The sequence below is a fragment of the Heterodontus francisci genome, chromosome 13, assembly GCF_036365525.1.
Source record: "Heterodontus francisci isolate sHetFra1 chromosome 13, sHetFra1.hap1, whole genome shotgun sequence".
Classification (NCBI taxonomy): Eukaryota; Metazoa; Chordata; class Chondrichthyes; order Heterodontiformes; family Heterodontidae; genus Heterodontus; species Heterodontus francisci.
The window spans coordinates 57,502,084-57,521,159 of NC_090383.1; the positions used below are offsets into that span (position 1 = coordinate 57,502,084).

At 37.3% G+C, this 19,076-nt stretch overlaps 1 protein-coding gene across 6 annotated transcripts in view; it reads left to right on the forward strand.

Moving 5' to 3' along the window:
• Positions 1 to 19,076, forward strand: part of usp34 (ubiquitin specific peptidase 34) — a 405,374-nt gene that overhangs the window by 327,139 nt on the left and 59,159 nt on the right. For 4 of the 6 annotated variants that reach the window (XM_068044870.1, XM_068044865.1, XM_068044869.1 and 1 more), the window contains exons 52-66: positions 2,322 to 2,417; positions 4,091 to 4,155; positions 4,268 to 4,343; positions 4,483 to 4,530; positions 5,363 to 5,428; positions 8,340 to 8,420; positions 8,644 to 8,729; positions 13,464 to 13,632; positions 13,745 to 13,819; positions 14,256 to 14,419; positions 14,913 to 14,985; positions 16,569 to 16,673; positions 16,809 to 16,853; positions 18,084 to 18,188; positions 18,519 to 18,666. In XM_068044870.1, coding sequence (XP_067900971.1) covers positions 2,322 to 2,417; positions 4,091 to 4,155; positions 4,268 to 4,343; positions 4,483 to 4,530; positions 5,363 to 5,428; positions 8,340 to 8,420; positions 8,644 to 8,729; positions 13,464 to 13,632; positions 13,745 to 13,819; positions 14,256 to 14,419; positions 14,913 to 14,985; positions 16,569 to 16,673; positions 16,809 to 16,853; positions 18,084 to 18,188; positions 18,519 to 18,666 — 1,402 coding nt within the window. The remainder of the gene's footprint in view (positions 1 to 2,321; positions 2,418 to 4,090; positions 4,156 to 4,267; positions 4,344 to 4,482; positions 4,531 to 5,362; positions 5,429 to 8,339; positions 8,421 to 8,643; positions 8,730 to 13,463; positions 13,633 to 13,744; positions 13,820 to 14,255; positions 14,420 to 14,912; positions 14,986 to 16,568; positions 16,674 to 16,808; positions 16,854 to 18,083; positions 18,189 to 18,518; positions 18,667 to 19,076) is intronic. The other 2 variants (XM_068044868.1, XM_068044866.1) reach the window with 2 other exon arrangements.

Sequence of the window (19,076 nt, forward strand, 5' to 3'; positions counted from 1 at the left end):
TATTTTCTGATGACCTAACACAGGAGGATTGGTCGATGCATGAGCGTAGCTTTCAGTTTATCAACTTACCAAGGAGACCTGCAAAAGAGATGACCAAATCTCAGATTTTACTTTCCTTTTTGTAGAGATCTTCAGTCTTTGCTACTACTCAGCTGCATGGTTAAAACTGGGATCTCTGAACATGGAGTTCATGGGTGTGAATTTACATCTCAGCATTGTTGAGATTGTCTGTGTTAAGTACATTCAATGTATTTTGGTACATTGTGGAAATATTGGATATTATGCAAAATATGAAAGGTATCTGTTGTTAAAGATTTTCTTGTGATAAAAGGTATCAGGTCAAATCTACCCCACTAATGGGAATAAATGGGAATGGTGTGTAAGTTTAATTTTTTAGTTCAGTTGAGGATTTCTGTTACTATCATTCGGATGAAGGGACAGAAAATTCATGATGTGCAGATTGGTATGCGTGGCTATGTATTGGACTAGCAAAGTTTCCATTGTTTCGGTCTGTCTTAAATATACTGGTCTCCATCAAATGGACTATTATGGATTTATAAAGTGCACGTTGTCAATGGATAGTAATTGCAGATCATGAATCAATCTGTATTATTCAAGAGCTGGAAAGATTTTAGTTTGTGATTATGAAGGGGGAAATTTACATTGTCTACAATGCAAACCGCCCCCCACCCCCACCCCACACCCCTATCTCAATATTATCGGTGTAGTCGAGTATTGTTGCTTGGGTGAGGTATTGTTACTGCTGGCATCTATGGAATCAATGACCGTCTTGGAGGTAGTGAGGAAACCTGGGAGGTGATGCCAGTTATTTTATTTAAGGGGAAAATAAACTGACTTGAAGAAAAGTCATTTTATTTAATTACCCGAGCTCATTCCTAGACCAGACTGGAGCGTGCTTCCTCTTAAAGGTAATCCTACACAACTATTTAACCATTAGTTGATGATCTGTGGCACAGCGCACAGTAAGATAGGGAATTTGGTAACTCCTACCTGTCCCTTATGTTTTTATGCTGCTGTTTCTTTGCTTTTCCTTTTACCCCATCTGTTTTTTTTTCTCTCATCGCTACTCCTTATTTTCTCGCTTTTCTTTCCCCATCTTATTTTTTGCTTCCTTTTAGATAGTATGGTGCAGTGTGGTGGGGAAAGTAACTACCTTGCGTTTCATAACTCCCTTCCCTTTCACTCCTTCAGTCACTTATGCTTCTCCCTAACTACTCCCTGTTACCCCAAACACTTCCCCTTCTGACCAGCTCTTCACTGCTGTCTCTTTTTGCTTTGAGCTACCCACTCAACCCCATATCCTGTTGCTTTTGGTGTCATTCACCTCACCTTTAACCCTCTATCCACAATTGTGCACCCCCACTCTCAACTGGTTCCCCCAAGTATGGGTAATAAAAGGCTGGAGGTTCCGTTGCACTCAACCAATTTCCTTCAAAGTATTTTTGCTAGCTTTCAAGTTGTTTAAAAAGAGCATTCAAATTAAAATGAGGAAAGCAGCTATATATTTTGCTTCACCTCCTTTCCTTTTTCTCTCTCCCTCTGTCCCATAGGTGATAGAAATTAGAATCTCAGTCTCACTGATATTACCATTGATGTTTTCTGTCAACAAACCACAGGTGGTTAACTAGTTGGTTTCAAAATTCAACCACTGGCTTTTATGAATAGTGAAGTCACATTAAATGAAAGATTTTTCTCTCTGTCTCTGTTACTGTGTCTCCTTTATTTTTTCTTTCTCTCCCCCCACTCCACTCTCTCCCTGTTTAATATACTGTTTAAAAGCTGCAACATGTATGTCATCAGAACATTGTCATTTGTTTTCTGTCTCATTAATTTTAGCTTCAAATTCTTTTTAAAGGAAAAAATTATCTGAAGAAAATCTTACTGGGCAGATAGTGCTAGAGCTCAAGAAAAATATCCTATCAGTACAACTGATTGCGCCTTGGGAAATTTTATTTTGGTTAAACCATTAGTTTGGGTAGTAAATTTCAGTTACTGATGATAAACCTGGTGCATGAAGGAATTTCAGGAAACATTTTAGGTGATTTTGTGGGATCTTGATGGCAAGATTGTGCAATCACTGATATAATCTAACTATAAAATAGCAGAAACTGTGTGACATCTTTAGCATTAATATTCAAATGTTCAACATAGCACCATCTATAGGAGTAGCAGATACTGCAGTTTTGAATTTTTAATGAAATGCATGTCCCATGTACTGAATCTAACATAATAGTTATATACTTTGACAAGGAAAGAAATGTCTGAGGTTTTAATCTGCTGATGCAGTATTTTGATGTTAGACACACAGCGCATACATGCTGTTTTACAAACGTGTCGACACAGAGGAAGAAAACGGGAAGGAGTACAGCTTTGATGTTTCACCAGAACTTTTGGAGGTATTGTGTTTTTTTTCTGACCTGTTGAGTCTATCTTATTGAAAAAAATATAAATGTTGAAAGAAAAGATTGGAAATAATACTTGGTAGTTAAACAAACACATAAAAAGAACAAGAAAATTATATTAGTGGTACAACCCCACATACCTTTCACCTACCCACTAAAAATGCTGTCTCCCAGGAAAGTAACAAAAACCTATGGCCAATTCAACCCCCAAAGGTAAACTGTCTAATTAAATGGTATCCAATTTCCTTCTTTGAAAAGCAAATCATGTCCCCCTAAAAGCCTGCATTTCTTTAAAATAAGTAACTCTGGTGTAGAAAGTTGCCATTTCCAGTTCTGAATCATTGGGGTAGGCAGCGAGGGCCCTACTGGAAGGCCTGATGCCAGCCTGAAATTGAACCTCAAGACTCATTAACAATTTTTGTGTGAGCTATCAGTGCCCATCACATCTCTATAGGTAGCTTGTGCATTTCATGAGGGCGAATGTCTGATCATCTACCCTGCTACCAGTGGCCCAAAGGTGAGTTCCAATGGAGGGCATGGGGAGGGAAGTGGATGCTGGAACAGGCAACCAAATTGGGGGATGACGGAGATGACTGTGGAGCTTTTGTATTAAAAAAAAAGTATTTAAGGAAAAAAAATTTGCCTTTAGTTAGCGGGCACAACGGCTGCTGAAGAATCCCGAGTGAGGCAGGCCTGATAGCAGCCCCAATCATCACTTTTGATATCTGTGAGGGTACCTAAAACAGCTGTAATTAACTATAAAATAGCAGAAACTGTGGGTTAATTACATTTGAAAATGACGGGCCTAATGCCTGTTTCAGGTGGACACCAGGGATGCATGATAACTAGCACGACCCAATTTCAGAACATTGGTCCCTGAAATTGGGTCGTCTTGTGCCAGTTTTATGCCAGTAAATCAGCCACAAGGACGTTCAATTTCTAACCTCTCAGCTTGTGTATCTTATCCCTATAATTATGATTTCATAAGATTTGGTATTGTCCTGACTGCCCTTCTCCGCAGGCTCCATATTCTTCACCACATGCAGAAGCCATATGTGTGCACATACCAGAGACTTGAGGCCTAATATAGTCCTCATTCAATGCCCTAGCAAAACCACCTAAAATGCTGTTTGCTTGCCTTGTACAACCGCACACTTGTGCACCTTTGAAGAATGATTAGATACTACCCATGAGTGCCACTCTTGATTCGTTGTGCTTATTTGGGCCTCTGCATTGTATGAATATGTTTGACGTTTCTCAAATCTACATTCAATGCCATTTATCACACGCGAGGCATATTCACCTAACAATCTAAATCAGGCTGCAACCTATTGATTTGTCCTGAATTACAAAAATGTGCATATAGATTAGTCCTATCCAGGAAGTTAATGTTCAGTTTAAGCCATTTTCTCGATCATTAATGAAGATTATCTTTCTATACCTTCTATTTTGCTAAGACATCCAACATGATGCAGACAAATTGTCCTGTTGAATACATAAAATAGTGTTGGATATATTGACAAGCAATGAATGTTGCTTTTAAAAAAAAATTAAGGAAAATGCAGAGAATAGTTGCTCTTGAATAAATATCAATTTTAGTGCAACAAAAGACCCTCACTCCTGCCTCAACCAAGATTGTTCAGTGATTTTTTTTTTACATATTGCAGTGGATCTGGCATGACAACATGCAGTTTCTGCAAGACAAGAACATCTTTGAGCATACTTACTTTGGGTAAGTGCTAATGGATCGAAATCTGATTCTGCATCAATGTTACATGTCTAGACTATTGTAGTCACATTGGGGAAAAAGAGTGTATTGATTTCAATAAATTCTGTTTTTTCAGATTTATGTGGCAGTTGTGCAGTAGCATCCCTAGCACATTACCAGATCCAAAAGCAGTGTCACTTATGACTGCCAAGGTGAGTGCTTGTTCCATGGTTGATACTTTGCAGATAAAACTTCAGAAAGAAATAACTCCTTTTAAAATATATTTTTAAAAAGGTTTTGTCAAGTCGTACATATGACTGTTGACAAGGAATGTTTTTGTTTTGATTGTAGCTAAGCACCTCTTTTGTCCTGGAAACTTTTATCCATTCCAAAGAAAAGGTAAGTGCAAGTTACAAAATAGATCATATTGTATTAAATGTACATTAATAAAATACATAAGCAAGGTGCAATAAGAGTAAAATAGGATACAATTTTAATAATGAGTCCTTGTTTTTACTTGTTATATATGAATCTATTAACTCAGCATTGCTTTATGAAATTTAATGCAATTGCAGTATGACAGAAATATAGATATGGTCCCCAGTAGCTTGATGGGTATGTAACTGAGGACTAGGGTCAATTTCAGGTATGTGCCTAGTTAACCAGCATTAGCTAGGGTGAGCAATTGTGGGGAGGCGAAAAGCAGCCAGGTTTCGTGCTCCTAAGTGTTATTTTGCTGCAGTGTTGGCCTATGCATGAGTCTGGATGTTAGCTAAGAATATTATTGAGGTTGGTTGCCAAAATTCAGTTCAGATTCATATTTGGAGGAAGTTATCTCTGTCCATGGAACCACATCATATTGAGAGTTGCTCCCATCAACAGAGGAGGATTGTTGGGCATGAAGCTCATGTAAAAGGTAGGTAAGTGTCATCTACAGAAGTATTCATTATGGTTGGATATATTGACACAGGAGGAAAATAATTTTTTCTGTTTTGTTTCTGTCACATCCCAAAATCCAGCATTGTGATCTTGACCCTTGAAATGTCTGTTCAGGCATCTGCTGAGCACATCATTTTTGAGGGGATGGGGAATTTGTCTAAAGAATGTATGGATCAACTGATTAACCTTTTGATAGATCTTTTTCCTTTCCTCAGAGGATCAAGCTTATAGATTTTAGATTATGGATACCATGCCATAATTTAGTTTTACAATTCTCTTTTTTTTTTCATAGCCCACCATGTTACAATGGATTGAGCTTTTGACAAAACAGTTTAATAACAGCCAGGCAGCTTGTGAGGTGAGGAACCTATCAGACTCCTTGGTAACTTTCTTAACTTTGTTCTATATGTCTGCTTTAAAGTTTTAAAGGAAAAGTCTTCCTGACTCAGTAATTAAACTGAGAGATGTGATGTAGCTGGAACTTCACTGCCTATTCTTCATTTGTTATATTCCAGAAACCTCAGAATAACCCCAAGCCACAAAAGGCAGGGGAGCAACAATTGCAAGATTCTGTCCCTTTTAAAACATTGATGCATGTCTAGTTGACTCTCTCTTCTTGTGGTACATAATTCCACCTTTCATTTACTCACTTTAGAATTGTTCCTAAATATACAGTTCCGTATAGATCAATTTAAAACATTTAGTGGGTTTAAAACCTACTTATTTTTATGTTGTAGGAAGATCCAGCATTCATCTTCGTCTTCAGAAACATCTTTTATTGGCTCCAGCAGAGAACTGAGTCTCATTTTTTTCCTCTTCATCAAATCCACATAATTGGACGCAAACCCTTCTCATGCAGCACATTTACCAAGCAGTACTAAATCATTAAATGTTTTGTATCTAGTATGCGTCTGGAGCTTCATATCTCCCAAAGGCAGTGCATCTTAAGTAGTGTGCATTTCTATAGCACAAACTGTGATTGCTCAAGTAACTGCTGTCTGCTAAGTTAATTATGCTTGTTGATTCATTTGAGCTAATCAAAGCAATTCTAGACACATACGAAAAGCAATTAACAGAATAGATCATTTTACTCGAAGCTCCCATTTAATGACCAAGTTCCACAAAACTGACAGTCACCCGAACAATTTTCTATAGGTATTTAAGTGGGCATGTTGTTTATTCATACACGAGTAAAGTTTATATAGCATAAATGAGTTGAAAATTATTAAACTTGTCCATAAAATAGGCCATTGAGAATCTCTCTCTTTGCATATGTATGCACAAGTGAGCCATAAAATGTTAAATTAAGTATTTTATGCAGTTTAAGATCTGAAATAACATTTTCTGTTTAATAAGTTCTCATGAATGCCCTTTCTTCCCCCCCCCCCCCCCCCCCCCCCCCCCGCCTACAATATGTCACTGTTTTATATCAGAAGAAAATAAAGCATGGAATGCACAATGGCCATTCAGCCAAGCCCATCTACAACACAGAACATGCACCTTAACAAGGATTCTATTTAATATCCTTAGAGCACATCTTCATAAATAGTTCTGATTCCTAATAATAATCAAGTAGAGCAACAAAATAGATGGGGATACAGCCTGAAAAATGACCACTGTGCAGGAAAAATCATTTTTCCCATCTTGCTAGTGAATAGAACTGATCTGAATTTCTTTGGGGCTTTTCAGGTTGTTGCATAGGTGGTGCCTGAAAAGGGTGCACTGATGTAAATTGCATGAAAATGAATGTCAGAAACCTGTGAAGTCAGACTGCCTGCTGTTGAGCTAGTTGCAGTTCAGGGGCAAGCTGCTTCCCCAAAAACTGGTTCTGTATCGTCGTGAACAATATTTGGGTCTTGAAGGGACAGACTGCCCTCTTTCAGAAAGATCTTTAATTTTAGCTTTTTGAATAAGAGGTTTTCAACCTCAATTTGTTGCAAACTGTTGTAACTCTCTTTCGCTTAGTTGATTGACACCATGTTTGGTGCTCTCTTTCGCTTAGTTGATTGACACCATGTTTGGTGCCGTGGTTACCTTTTTTTTTGCTTACAACAGTGTCTACACTTGAAGCACAGTAAAGCATTTTGGGATGTCCTGTGGTCCTGAAAGGTACTATGAGAGTGAGAGTCTTATTTGCAAGATGGCTTTTTTGGAGGCGAGCAGCAATCATAAGCCCCCTTAATGGTTGCTGAACATATTTATCTGGCCCTCTTCAGAGCCACCAGCAACTGCTTCACAAACAAAAGGGCAGCAGGAATCCTCCTTCAGTTTTTGCATACAATTTCTCTATTCCACTATCCATCAAAAGAGAATCCCTTCAGTCAAATCTGTTTTGTCCTCCAATCTCCAAATTTCTAGTGTACACACCCACACTTGTTTTCCCTTTCATCTACAACAAAGAGACACAAATGGAATATTGAGTTCCAACAGTGACATCACTATCTTGCTACTCTCTTACCCACTTTCCCCATGGCTACATATCGGTGTTCCTAAGTGAACATCGACTGACAGGAGATTTATAAAGGGGCTAAACTGGGTTTCTGGAATATGGTGATGGGAATGAAGTGGCCCTCAAACTTCTCGGGCACAGATCCCAGATGGTCCTGCTATAGACTGTGAATTCTCCACAGGTGCAGGGACAACCTGGCTCAGCCTGCCTTCTGGCTCTTGGACAGTCATGGGTAGTGGCCAGAGAACTGGTGTGGAAGTGCTGCTATCCAGAGACAAAGCATCATATTCCATGACCACATTATTCCTGACCTTCCTTGGAGCCTCTGTGTTACCATGGTAAAGAAATTTCCTTTTCTGTTTTTTTATTTTTTTTTAAATTAGAGTTTTAACATTGTGTTTGTTCCTACATCTTGGTTTTATTAAGGAACTGAAATTACCCTGTTTGGCTATCACTTTGACAATATTGCAACCTAATTTGTTGCTGTCATTCCCTTTAAAATCTGCTGAAATGCAAGCTGCTGATGGTGAGGGGAAAAAAAACTGTACCTTAACCAACTACACCTCTTTACTGACAAAAGTCCAGAATACAGATAATTAGTTGCTTTTTGTATGGATACTTAAGTCAAATAATCAACAATACTATATACCTGACAGTGGAAACTTATTGATCTGATGATATAGTTGCATGGATATATTAATTTTGGTGTCGAATATAAAATAGTGAGAATTGTAACATGGAACTTTTGTTCAAACATTATGCATCATTACAGTCTTTTTGTGTAATTTCAAAATGATAACTTGGTCTTCTGTCTGTTCAGTGGTTTTTGGACCGAATGGCAGATGATGATTGGTGGCCAATGCAAATCCTCATTAAGTGTCCGAATCAGATTGTGCGACAGGTAGGAAGTGCTTTAGTTCAGTTATAGTAATTTTAACTAATCACAGTATTTTTAATCATTAAAGCACATTTCACAGAGCCTATTTTCTATAGCGATTTTAATTTGAGTTAGTATCTTTGTAGCAAGTTTGTGGTTAATACCTTCAGCAATGAAATTGTTTTGCTAAAATTTAAAATATGATTATAAAATCCTCTCCGTTTGCACCTTACTTTGGGCTCTGCAGATGTTCCAGCGTTTATGCATTCATGTGATTCAGAGACTCCGACCAGTGCACGCACACCTCTACCTACAGCCAGGAATGGAAGATGGGTAATGACAAAATCATTTGTATATCTCTGAATATATTTTGTAAAGAATAGGTTTTGATTTCCATCTGAAGCAGTACTGATGTTCCCTCTCTACAACCAAATCCTTCTGTTTCTCCAGGATTCTGGAGGATAAGCATAATCTCAAACTCCTTTAATGACTGATCTCTTCCCCCTCCTCATCTTCAATGTCAAGTATGAAAAGATCATTGATTTCTTCCTCCCCAAGATACAAAACTATCTGCCCAACCTGCTTTAACCATCCCCAACTCCCATTCTTCTCTTGTGCATCTCCAACCTCACATCACTCTAGCTTCTACCTCATTCCTCTCCAGGCCACATCCTGTCCTTTCAAATCCCCTGATCCCTCTTGCTTATATACACCAAATGACATCCAACTCTAGCTCTCCGCTACTGTGCTGTCTAACTGCTTGTTTCACATCAATTTGTAGATAGCCAGAAGTTTCTCGAACTTGCCAAATTTACACGGCCAAAGCCGCCATGTTGGGCTCCTGCCAGAAGGTGCATGCCTTAACTTCCGATTCCTACTCCCTCCCTTGTTCTTTATTCAAATTTAACTTGGCGTGCATCTAAGTACACAAAATATGAATTTAATGTTCTGTTGTTGGATCCTGTACAGTTATAAATCCAGTAATATTAAGTTCATTGGCCCAGCAGGACTAGAGATCATACTGTTTGTGAATAAGTTGATTATTTGTATTATATAAGGTTCAATACAGTTCTTAATTATTGTTACGACCTGGTGAGAAGGGGTCTAGGGTTCCCTCTCAGCCTTCATCTGATCTTGCCGTAACAGGGTTTAACTTTAAACACACCGTGTTTTTAGCTCCTCCTTGGTGAATCCTTGTTCACTGCTTTCCAATTGTAAGGCAAAGCAACCAGCCAAACAGGTTTTCTTAGGTTTAAAGAAGAAAGGTTGAACTTCATTAAACTTAAAACTCTAAACGCCTATGGATACGCAACACGCCCACACTAGCATGCATACGCGATACACACATGCAGATAGAGACAGAAAAGAGCAGAAGAAATAAAGTGGAAAAGTTTGAGGCAATATCTGAAGATGGTTCCAGTTAACGTTCGCTGCAGAGTCCTTGATTGTAGGTAGGTCTTGCTTTTCGTTGGGGCCCAGTATTCTTCGTAAAGCTTGTTTGATGTAGGAGACTTTTCTCTCTTGAGGTTTGCGTGCCATATATATATATATATATATAGCTCTCTCTCTCTCTCTTACTCACGAAGACTGTCTGAACGATTCACAAACGCTCAGCAGGGTAGTCAGGTGACTAGCTGGTTTGACCACGTCTGTTCGTGGATTCTAGTGTTCTAGTGGTCCCCTAATCAATTTTTGTAGAAAATTACATTACTGCTTTTACATTTGTACTCTGTGCTCCCTTTTATAAAATCCAATATTTTATTGGTCTGTTTTATGGCTTTATGGACCTGCATGTGCACTTTTGAGGAATTATGTCCTTGATCCCCACTTTTCAACATCTTTCCATTTATTATATGCAGCCTTTTTTAATGTTTCCTTCAAATATATGTTACCTCAGACTAACCATATTAAGTTCCATGTGCCTATTCAGCTAATCTGTCAGCTTGAAGTCTCATACAATCTTCCTCACTGTTTGCCAAACCAGTATTCCCTATACCCAAGTCCAAATTATTTATGTAATACCAAGAGCAAAAGTAGACATTACACTGATCTCTGGAGTACAACATTTTGCACCCTTCTCCAGTCCAAGCAACAACTCTCAACCAGCTTTCTATCCATTGGCCAATCATGGGGCCTGTGGGATGTTTGGCCTGGAGGAAACTCTCCTGTTTGTCCTGGCCCAACAGCAGTGCTGTAAATGCACTTAAATTACGGATTCGGCCTTCTCTACTTCCTTTTACCTGCCTGGTTTTCAGATCCCTGGGAAACCCAGCCTTCACGGGTTTAAAAGAAATGTTCTGTTAAGATGGAGGAACATAGCCTCCTTCGACGCTTTTACTGACCAACGCTCCTCCTGAAAGCAGATTGGTTGCCCTCCTCTGTTAAAACCGTTAGTGGATGGATTGGGATCAGGTTTGCCAAGTTGTGTGTTGCTTCGGTTTATCAACATTAAATTCTATCTACTATTCAATAATTTATCCATTTGTCTGAGTACTTTTAATCTTACTGGTCACTTGGGTACCTAGCTGGGTATTATACTTGTTACTAGAGCTGATCACTTACTGGCACTCAGCACTGAGAGCAACTTCGTAATGTCTTTTTTGAAGCCAAAACTTAGATGGTCTGGTTGCAGTTGACCCAAGTTAATGGGATCAACTAGTGAGTTTTCTCACCAAGTCTAGAAAGCAGAAAAAGTCCTAAAGAATTATTCTGGTAACTGAGAGTGGCCATGCAGGCTGGATGCTGGTGGTGATATCGCATATTAGTTATAGCACATTAGTTTTGAGTATCTGTCATCATGTCTGCTGGATGCACTGATGTAGGAGTCAGTACTAACTTCAGCTGTAGTGATAAATGATCCTTGAAATAAAAATCCAAAAATTCTCTGCCACTTGCTGTATCAACAATACATAGTTCAAGCCCTACCTGAGACATTGATGACATCATCATTGGGTAATTCTTTTCATTCAGTTCCTGTTGGAGGCACTTGTGGAATACCCAAATCTGAATCCGTTTGTGACCTTTGCTGCCAAAACATTACTCTGATTCTGTCATGGAGCAAGAGATTTCTCTATGCATTCCTACCTTTATCACTCATTTCCTGAGTCTTCAGATTATTAAATTAGAGGGAGAAATAATGATTCTTATTGCCCAATTTTTGGCTAATGTTGTTAATTTGGATCCGCTATTTATACCTTCTATGGTTCAGTGGCATCAGTTGCTCCCATAAGTGGGTCCGAGGGTCTTGCTTTTATTAGAGTTGACTCTCGCTGTCCAACATTGCACAATACTGTTACCTGGAGGTTGCAACAGCAGATCCTCCTTTGTGTCTTGAACCGGATGACTGTGTCTTTTATATGTTTATGCCTTCTGTTGCTCCAGCGGAGCCAGTTGACACCAGATGAGGTGAGATTTAGTTGAATCGTTAAGTTGCTTTACTACACAGTAAGGTGGACATAAGAATAATTATTAGATTTACTTGGTTCAGTCGATACAGCCTAGCTCCACACAATACTGTATAAACAATGCAAATGCTACATGATCCCATTCCCAATGGCTTGCTTTGCTTGACTTAAACAGGCTGACTTCTCTGCATTTTGACTCTGCGCCTACATTTTCTACTTCAACATGTTTTCTGCTGCAAAAGTTAGACTGCCATTTTGGTGCCTGTTTCTTCTCTGTCCATGAAACGGGTTAAGTCTAAAGGATTTTCCACCAAAGGGTGAGATGTGTTTTTCCAAACCTAGGCCAGCTAATGAATCATTTATTATTTAGTTTCTGAGAAAAGCAACTTTGCTATATGAGCTACCCTTTATCAGTGTGTCTTGTTTTAAACACATGAGAATATGCATTGCTTTTAAAAATTCAGCATTAAAAGTAACTCTTTCTGAACTTTTTTTGTGGAAAAACGGTCATAAAACATTTTTCAAATAGGAAGCATCATGCAGGTACCCCCCTACTAAAAATGCCAGTTTGGCACTTGCCAAACTTTATTATTCTGGCTTCCAGCTATTTTGTTGTGGTGTGGTGTTCAATTTTCCTGGGAAAGGAAAAATAAATGAAGTCCAGCAGCTGTGTGTCTTTATCTGCTACAGAAGGGAGTGACATGGGCTCAATGCCATCATATCATGTAATAGTAGCTACATGTTAAAGAAATGTTGCATGTGTGATTCTCCCCATTAGTAATGAAGGCGTATTCTAATTGTATGCGGGCAATCTTCTTGCTTCAGAAAAATGAAGACCATACCAGATAAGTGTTCTGTCTTTAATCAGATTCTGAAATAGGCAGTGCTACACATTTCACTTTTTGAGCAGTGATGTCAGATGTTCACTGTTGTCAGGTCACTGGAATGTTTTTTTTATTAAGCCTCAGCTATTCATATAAGGTCCAATTGCTCATTGCTGCCTCCACCATTTTGTTGCAGAATTTTGAACAGACATGCTTGTAACTAGTAGAATTGGCTTCCCTATGGGAATGTTGATTTCTTTTGTCATCGCACAGTTCAATTAAAATATTTGGTGATTGGAAATATTCTCCTTTCATAAAAAGTGACGTTACAGGAATCTGCATAAGTATTAATTGGTTGCCTAGTGTTAATTGGTCTTCCATCTTTAACTGTAAATAATGAGGTATTTATTAGAATGTCATTTAAGTATTATTGACTTTTGTAGGATGTCTCTAACCTTATATTCTTGTACATAAGTCTGTTATGAAATGTATTTCTTGTATTCAGAAAGTATGATTTCTGATTATCTTACAAATATAAATTGCATGTAAGATAAGTGAAAGCATCTGTCTGCAATGACTGTTCTTTTATCAATCCAGGCTCTGGGTATTGCTGAGAATTCCAATCTAGTTTACAAGTTAGGAAGGGAAAAATCGCACCAATCTTATGATTAATTATGAGCATTTATTTTCAGGTGAATAATTGTGAAAGGTTTAAATATTCAGTTTAAAAACTTAAATGCAACTGTAAAGTCATTATTTATTTAATATGTTATTGCATTTGAATACTATTCACTGATCTAGACAATGTAGCTAACATACCTCAATCTCTGCTTTTGTAGCTCTGATGACATGGATGGTCCAGTAGAAGATATTGGAAGTCGTTCATGTGTAACTAGGTTTGTGAAGACACTGTTGTCTATTATGGAGCACGGAGTCAAACCTCACAGCAAACATCTCACCGAGTATTTTGCGTTCTTGTTTGAGTTCGCCAAAATGGGAGAGGAAGAGGTAAATTAAATAGTTGCACACAAGTTTTTAAACTGCATTGGAGGGAGGGGGAATTAGATATTTTACCCCATTTTTACATATAACCCTACTAACTGTTGTCTAATTGTTTCAGAGCCAGTTTCTTTTGTCGTTGCAAGCAATATCGACAATGGTACATTTTTACATGGGAACAAAGGGACCAGAAAACGTAAGAATTTTTCAACCATTTACAACAAACTTGAAGCTCATAATGTTCTATTATTGCAAGAGTTTTTCTAAATTCTGGTGGTGTCATTCTTTTAATTCTAAAGTCTGGTAGTCATACATTTTAATTTGCTATAATTAACTTATTAAAGCTAGGTTTTGAATTTCCTTGTTGAGTTTCCTTTTAGTGTATGGGACTCGATTCTGCAGTCATTTCTCAAGTTATATTTCATTCTGAATTATTTTTTGGAAAGTGCATACAAATCTTGGGACATAATTTTTAACATGCAATACTGTTGACCATAATGTTTTCATTAAGGGAATGATATATAACTCGAATGACTAATTATAGGATTTAATAAGAGATGACTCTTGTTTGTAACAGCAAACAAAATTAATATCTCAAATATTTGAATTTTTTTATATGCTAACATTTCCAGCAGTTCCCCCAGCCGCAAGTTGAGGTGTTATCCGAAGAAGAAGGTGAGGAAGAGGAGGAGGAGGAAGATATTTTATCTTTAACAGAAGAGAAATACCGTCCTGCAGCACTGGAGAAGATGATTGCCTTGATTGCACTTCTGGTAGAACAATCGCGTTCTGAAAGGTAAGACACATACATAGAATCATGCAGAAAGGGCTTTCCAATTAGTCCCATTTCCCTGATCCTTCCCTATAGCCCTGCATAATTTTCCTGTTAAGTATTTGTTATATATTTCAGAATTAAGATGAAGTATTGCTTTTTTTATTTTTGACCATTTTTTCAAATATCTTGGCTACCTGTGTTAAGTTGTTTTGATTCCAGAGCCCGGAAAGTAAATTAAGTAATTGTGTTTGTTAAATTGCCATGTATAGGCCATTTATTTATGACTGTAAATTCAGTAGTATTTCTGTTTACAAGTGCAATCATCTGAATTTGACAGTAAAGTAATAGGTCCAACTTTTTAATTTGCACTTAAAAAGGTTGTAACATTTTATTTATCAGAAAATGAAGATTTAGAATACCAAAGTGTACTGTTCTTGTGTTCTATCCCAGTCTTGATAGCCAGCACTCAACACTAGTAGTTGTCCTTTCTAATTGTGTGGTTTTTTTTAAATAGGCATCTTACATTATCGCAGAATGATATGGCTGCCTTGACAGGAGGCAAGGTATCGTCAATAGACATAGAACTGGTGATATATATTTCTTTATTTCTTTTTTTTAAAAAATCACAGCATTGGATTGTAGCAAAACCTGTTCTTATATATTACAGAATTGAACAGGAAATTGTCAATCCTCAATTATTTAAAACATAAATAATGGAACTGTAGGGTATTTCTTGTCTATGCACATTGGAATCTCGCAACTATTGCCTCACTTTTTCATCTCAAAACCTGGTTGTGCAAGTTAGTCTTCCAATTCAAGCTTTGTAGTGCTCTGAATTATTCCCAGTTTTTTGATCTCAATAAGCATTTCAAAAGTTTGACCATTGTTTAACGAAGCCAGTGAGAATATAGTGCTACCACAGCAAGACTCTTAGTACACCATGCGTTACTGTAGTATCACCGCACATTTCTTAGATGTGCCTTCCTGTATGCACAGAAGTAAAACTTCATTTAAGAATGTCCAAAACAACAATAAAATGTTTCCATACTTTATGTGACTTCTTAATGGAATGTGTTCAGAAAAATACATTTTATTCAAGTTTATTATATTCAGAATGCCAGAGTTTTCCCTCAGACTTTTAGCTCCTTAAACTTTTTTTCTGAGTTCTTCCCAGCCTACCAGTGTACTTACAGGTCATTTCATTCTTATGCTATGCATGTATTTCTTTAGACATAGTAACACTGGAAATATTTAATTCCTCATTTAGGTGTATACATATTAATTTCTACAGCATCTGAAAGCTTTCAGAAAAATCCAGTAAAAATCCAGAAACTGCTAGTGTAGCATATTGTCAAGATTTGTTGCAGGCGGGCCTGCAAAATGTGATATCTTTTATTGTATAAATCACAGACAATCATACCCATCTTGAGTACAGTTTATAGATCAACATTTTTTTGGCCATGCTGATTTAAGATAAAATATTTGCCCTCCATTTTGATACCACAATAATACCATGGCTTTAAATTGAATATCTAGCTCTTAGTTGTCATGCAATATATATAATTTGTTGTTGAGTGAGAAATAATAGACGTAATACCTAGATTTTCAAATTTCATTTGTGTAGTCATATGATGCATTTGAAAAGGAAAGGTTGTCCTAGTGTCTGTTAACTTGAGGTTTCTGTCATACACATGAAAATGGTTTACAACATAGTAACAAGGAAAGTAACCCTGGCTTAATAGTTTCTTAATTATAGAATAAGTTAGCATATGATCAGATGAATTTCTACTCAACATTATTTTGTTCTCAATTTAGAGTGTTCTTTTAGTGGGTTTACTGAGTGTCAGCTGTGCAATAATGGTCAAAAATGTGTTTTAGCATACTCTATGATGAAATATGAACTTCATGCCACATTTTAAATAATGAACGCAAGACTACACAGAGATTTCGAACAGACTGCTGAAGGCAGTTAACATTTTTGAGGTGTGATGATTCTACATTGGAAATGGGTCTTCCTTACCATTTGTTTTAATCTTGACATACAATTTAGGACATGTGTCGTACATGCTTTGTTCTTGATTCAAAGTTGTGTTGCCGTTAGTACTTCGATACTATACTATTTGTTGACATTTCCGAAGGTTAGTATTTCTGGTTTTATTTTCTTTTTCAGGGTTTCCCGTTTTTGTTCCAACATATCCGTGATGGTATTAACATCAGACAGACGTGCAATTTGATCTTCAGCCTCTGTCGATACAATAATCGACTTGCAGAGCATGTATGTACCTTTTTGTGTTTGTATAATTCAGAAGCAAATGCTTTTCATTTTCATAGGTCTTCAGGGAGGTGGGGAGGATGGTGGTGAAGAAAATGGCAAATGTTTTTAAATAAGGTTCTCTCTTTTTGTCTTTAGATTGTGTCCATGCTATTCACATCAATAGCAAAGCTAACTCCTGAGGTATGCCTATTATATTGTTGTATTTGTTGACTGAGGGAAATTGCTAACGCCTATTCCAGAATTTTTCTCTGAGCTGTAGTACTAAATGCAGGATTATATTTCTACACAGAATCTCGCCAATTTTTGTCCTCAATTCCTTTCCTCAAGGTGTTGACTTCTTGCTGGGATAGGACCCCTGGGTGTCATTCACCCATCGGTGCCTTGTCCAAGTGAACATTATTTGTGTGTGAGTCTCGATAGCGAGCATCAGCAGACTATTCTAGCATGGCACAACAGCATAGCTAAGCTTGGTCTTGACCTCACCCGATATCCACATGTGCATTTCCTATAGGGGATAGCGATTAAGAACCATATCAAATTTTTCCTGCCCTAATTCAGGGGTTTCTTGAGGGCAGTTGTAGTACCCCACCACCAGTTTGGCTAAAATTACCTATCTTAGCATAGACTAGGAATCAAAGTTTCCACATTTGTTTGACTCAACTGCTCTGTGTGAGAGAAGGCTGGGGTATTAAGAGTATTTAGTTGACTAAAGCGTATAATCCAGCCGAGATAGGCCATGAAAATAGATGTACTGTGGTTTCTCTGCTACAATATAAACACAACAGCATGACGCACAGAGAGCAGAACTTAATTCAGAATACAAGAGATATAGGTTAATAGAAATGTTGGAAGATCATGTTAGGATTCATATAAGCTTAATATTGTAATATTGTATGTATTATATTTGTTGCACATGTATAATTTTATGTGAAATTGTAGATTTGACGAGCAGTCTTTTCCGTACATTACCAAGAGTTATTTTACGCCTTTTGGAAAGTTTTTGCTTTTGAAATTACACAACACTGAGTATGCGATGTTGTGATTATGGATAGGAGCCACACTGAGCATATCTTCCTTTCCAAATTTGCCATTTTGCATTGGCAGACAGTAAATTTGCTGTACAAGAGAACAAAACCCCTGCCAATTTTTCCATCAAGCACTGACCAGATGTACTGCTTTGTTACTGCAAGGTACACCCCCATTCTCTCAGCTGAGAATTCTTGTAACTTAAAGAAGCAACCATGTTTAAATGACTAACTAATCTGTGATACAGAAGTAGAATCTGAAGGGGGAAAAAATCGCATCTTCCATTGGTACCTGTCTCTCTGGTCATTAAAGCTTTGCAACAAAGTGATCTTAAGTCAGAAGTGTTATTCATATATAAAACTGTATACTTCATATTATTTCTAGGCTGCACAGCCTTTCTTTAAGCTGCTATCTATGTTGATGGAGTTTGCTGGTGGACCACCTGGAATGCCTCCATTTGCTTCTTGTATTCTTCAGAGAATTTGGGAGGTATGCATAAATATTTAATCCAGTAAAATTTATTGCAGCATTGTAAATTTAAAGTGCTTCATAACTTTCACAAACAGTGGAATTTGGAACACTGAATTTGTTTTATGGGTGAACGTTACAATATGTACCAATTGAATTAATGTAAGCATAATTCATAAATTTATCAATTTACTTCAATTTAGGAATCAGTTGTATACATAATTACAATGTATCAAAATGAAAGATGCTTTGCTTATTTGAAAAATGACAGTTGCACTTTCTGTTAGGAGATTTTGAATTATATTTTATGCTTGTAAATTAATTAACACCTATCCTCATCCATTTGATTAGGTTATTGAATACAATCCTTCTCAGTGCTTAGATTGGCTGGCAATGCAAACACCTCGCAATAAGCTAGCCCATAGCTGGGTACTTCAAAACATGGAGAACTGGGTGGAGCGTTTTTTGTTGGCACACAATTATCCTAGAGTCAGAACATGTAAGTTACCTCTGGTGAGAGATACCAGCAATGCAGTAAAAATGGTGGTGCTGGACACATGTTTTAATGTTCCAGTGAGGAATGGAATTGAGGAGTTACTACATTTTATATGTTTTCTGTCACATTTAAATGTGATTACGTGGTCACATTAGACCAATTACAATGCATCAGTCAGGATCAGTTTCCAGAATGTACCCTTCTGTTTGTCATCTATTTCTATTCCAACCCCAAATCTCTCTCTCGTTCAATTTAGAATTAATTCTTTTTGACTGAATTCAGTCAGTATTCCCTGCACTAAGTGACAATCTATTCCTGAACAAACATGAATACGTTGAGTTTGACTTCTGTTTTTTCAGTTCATAATCCCATTTGCTTATCTATGTCCCGTATATAATAACTAAATCCACATT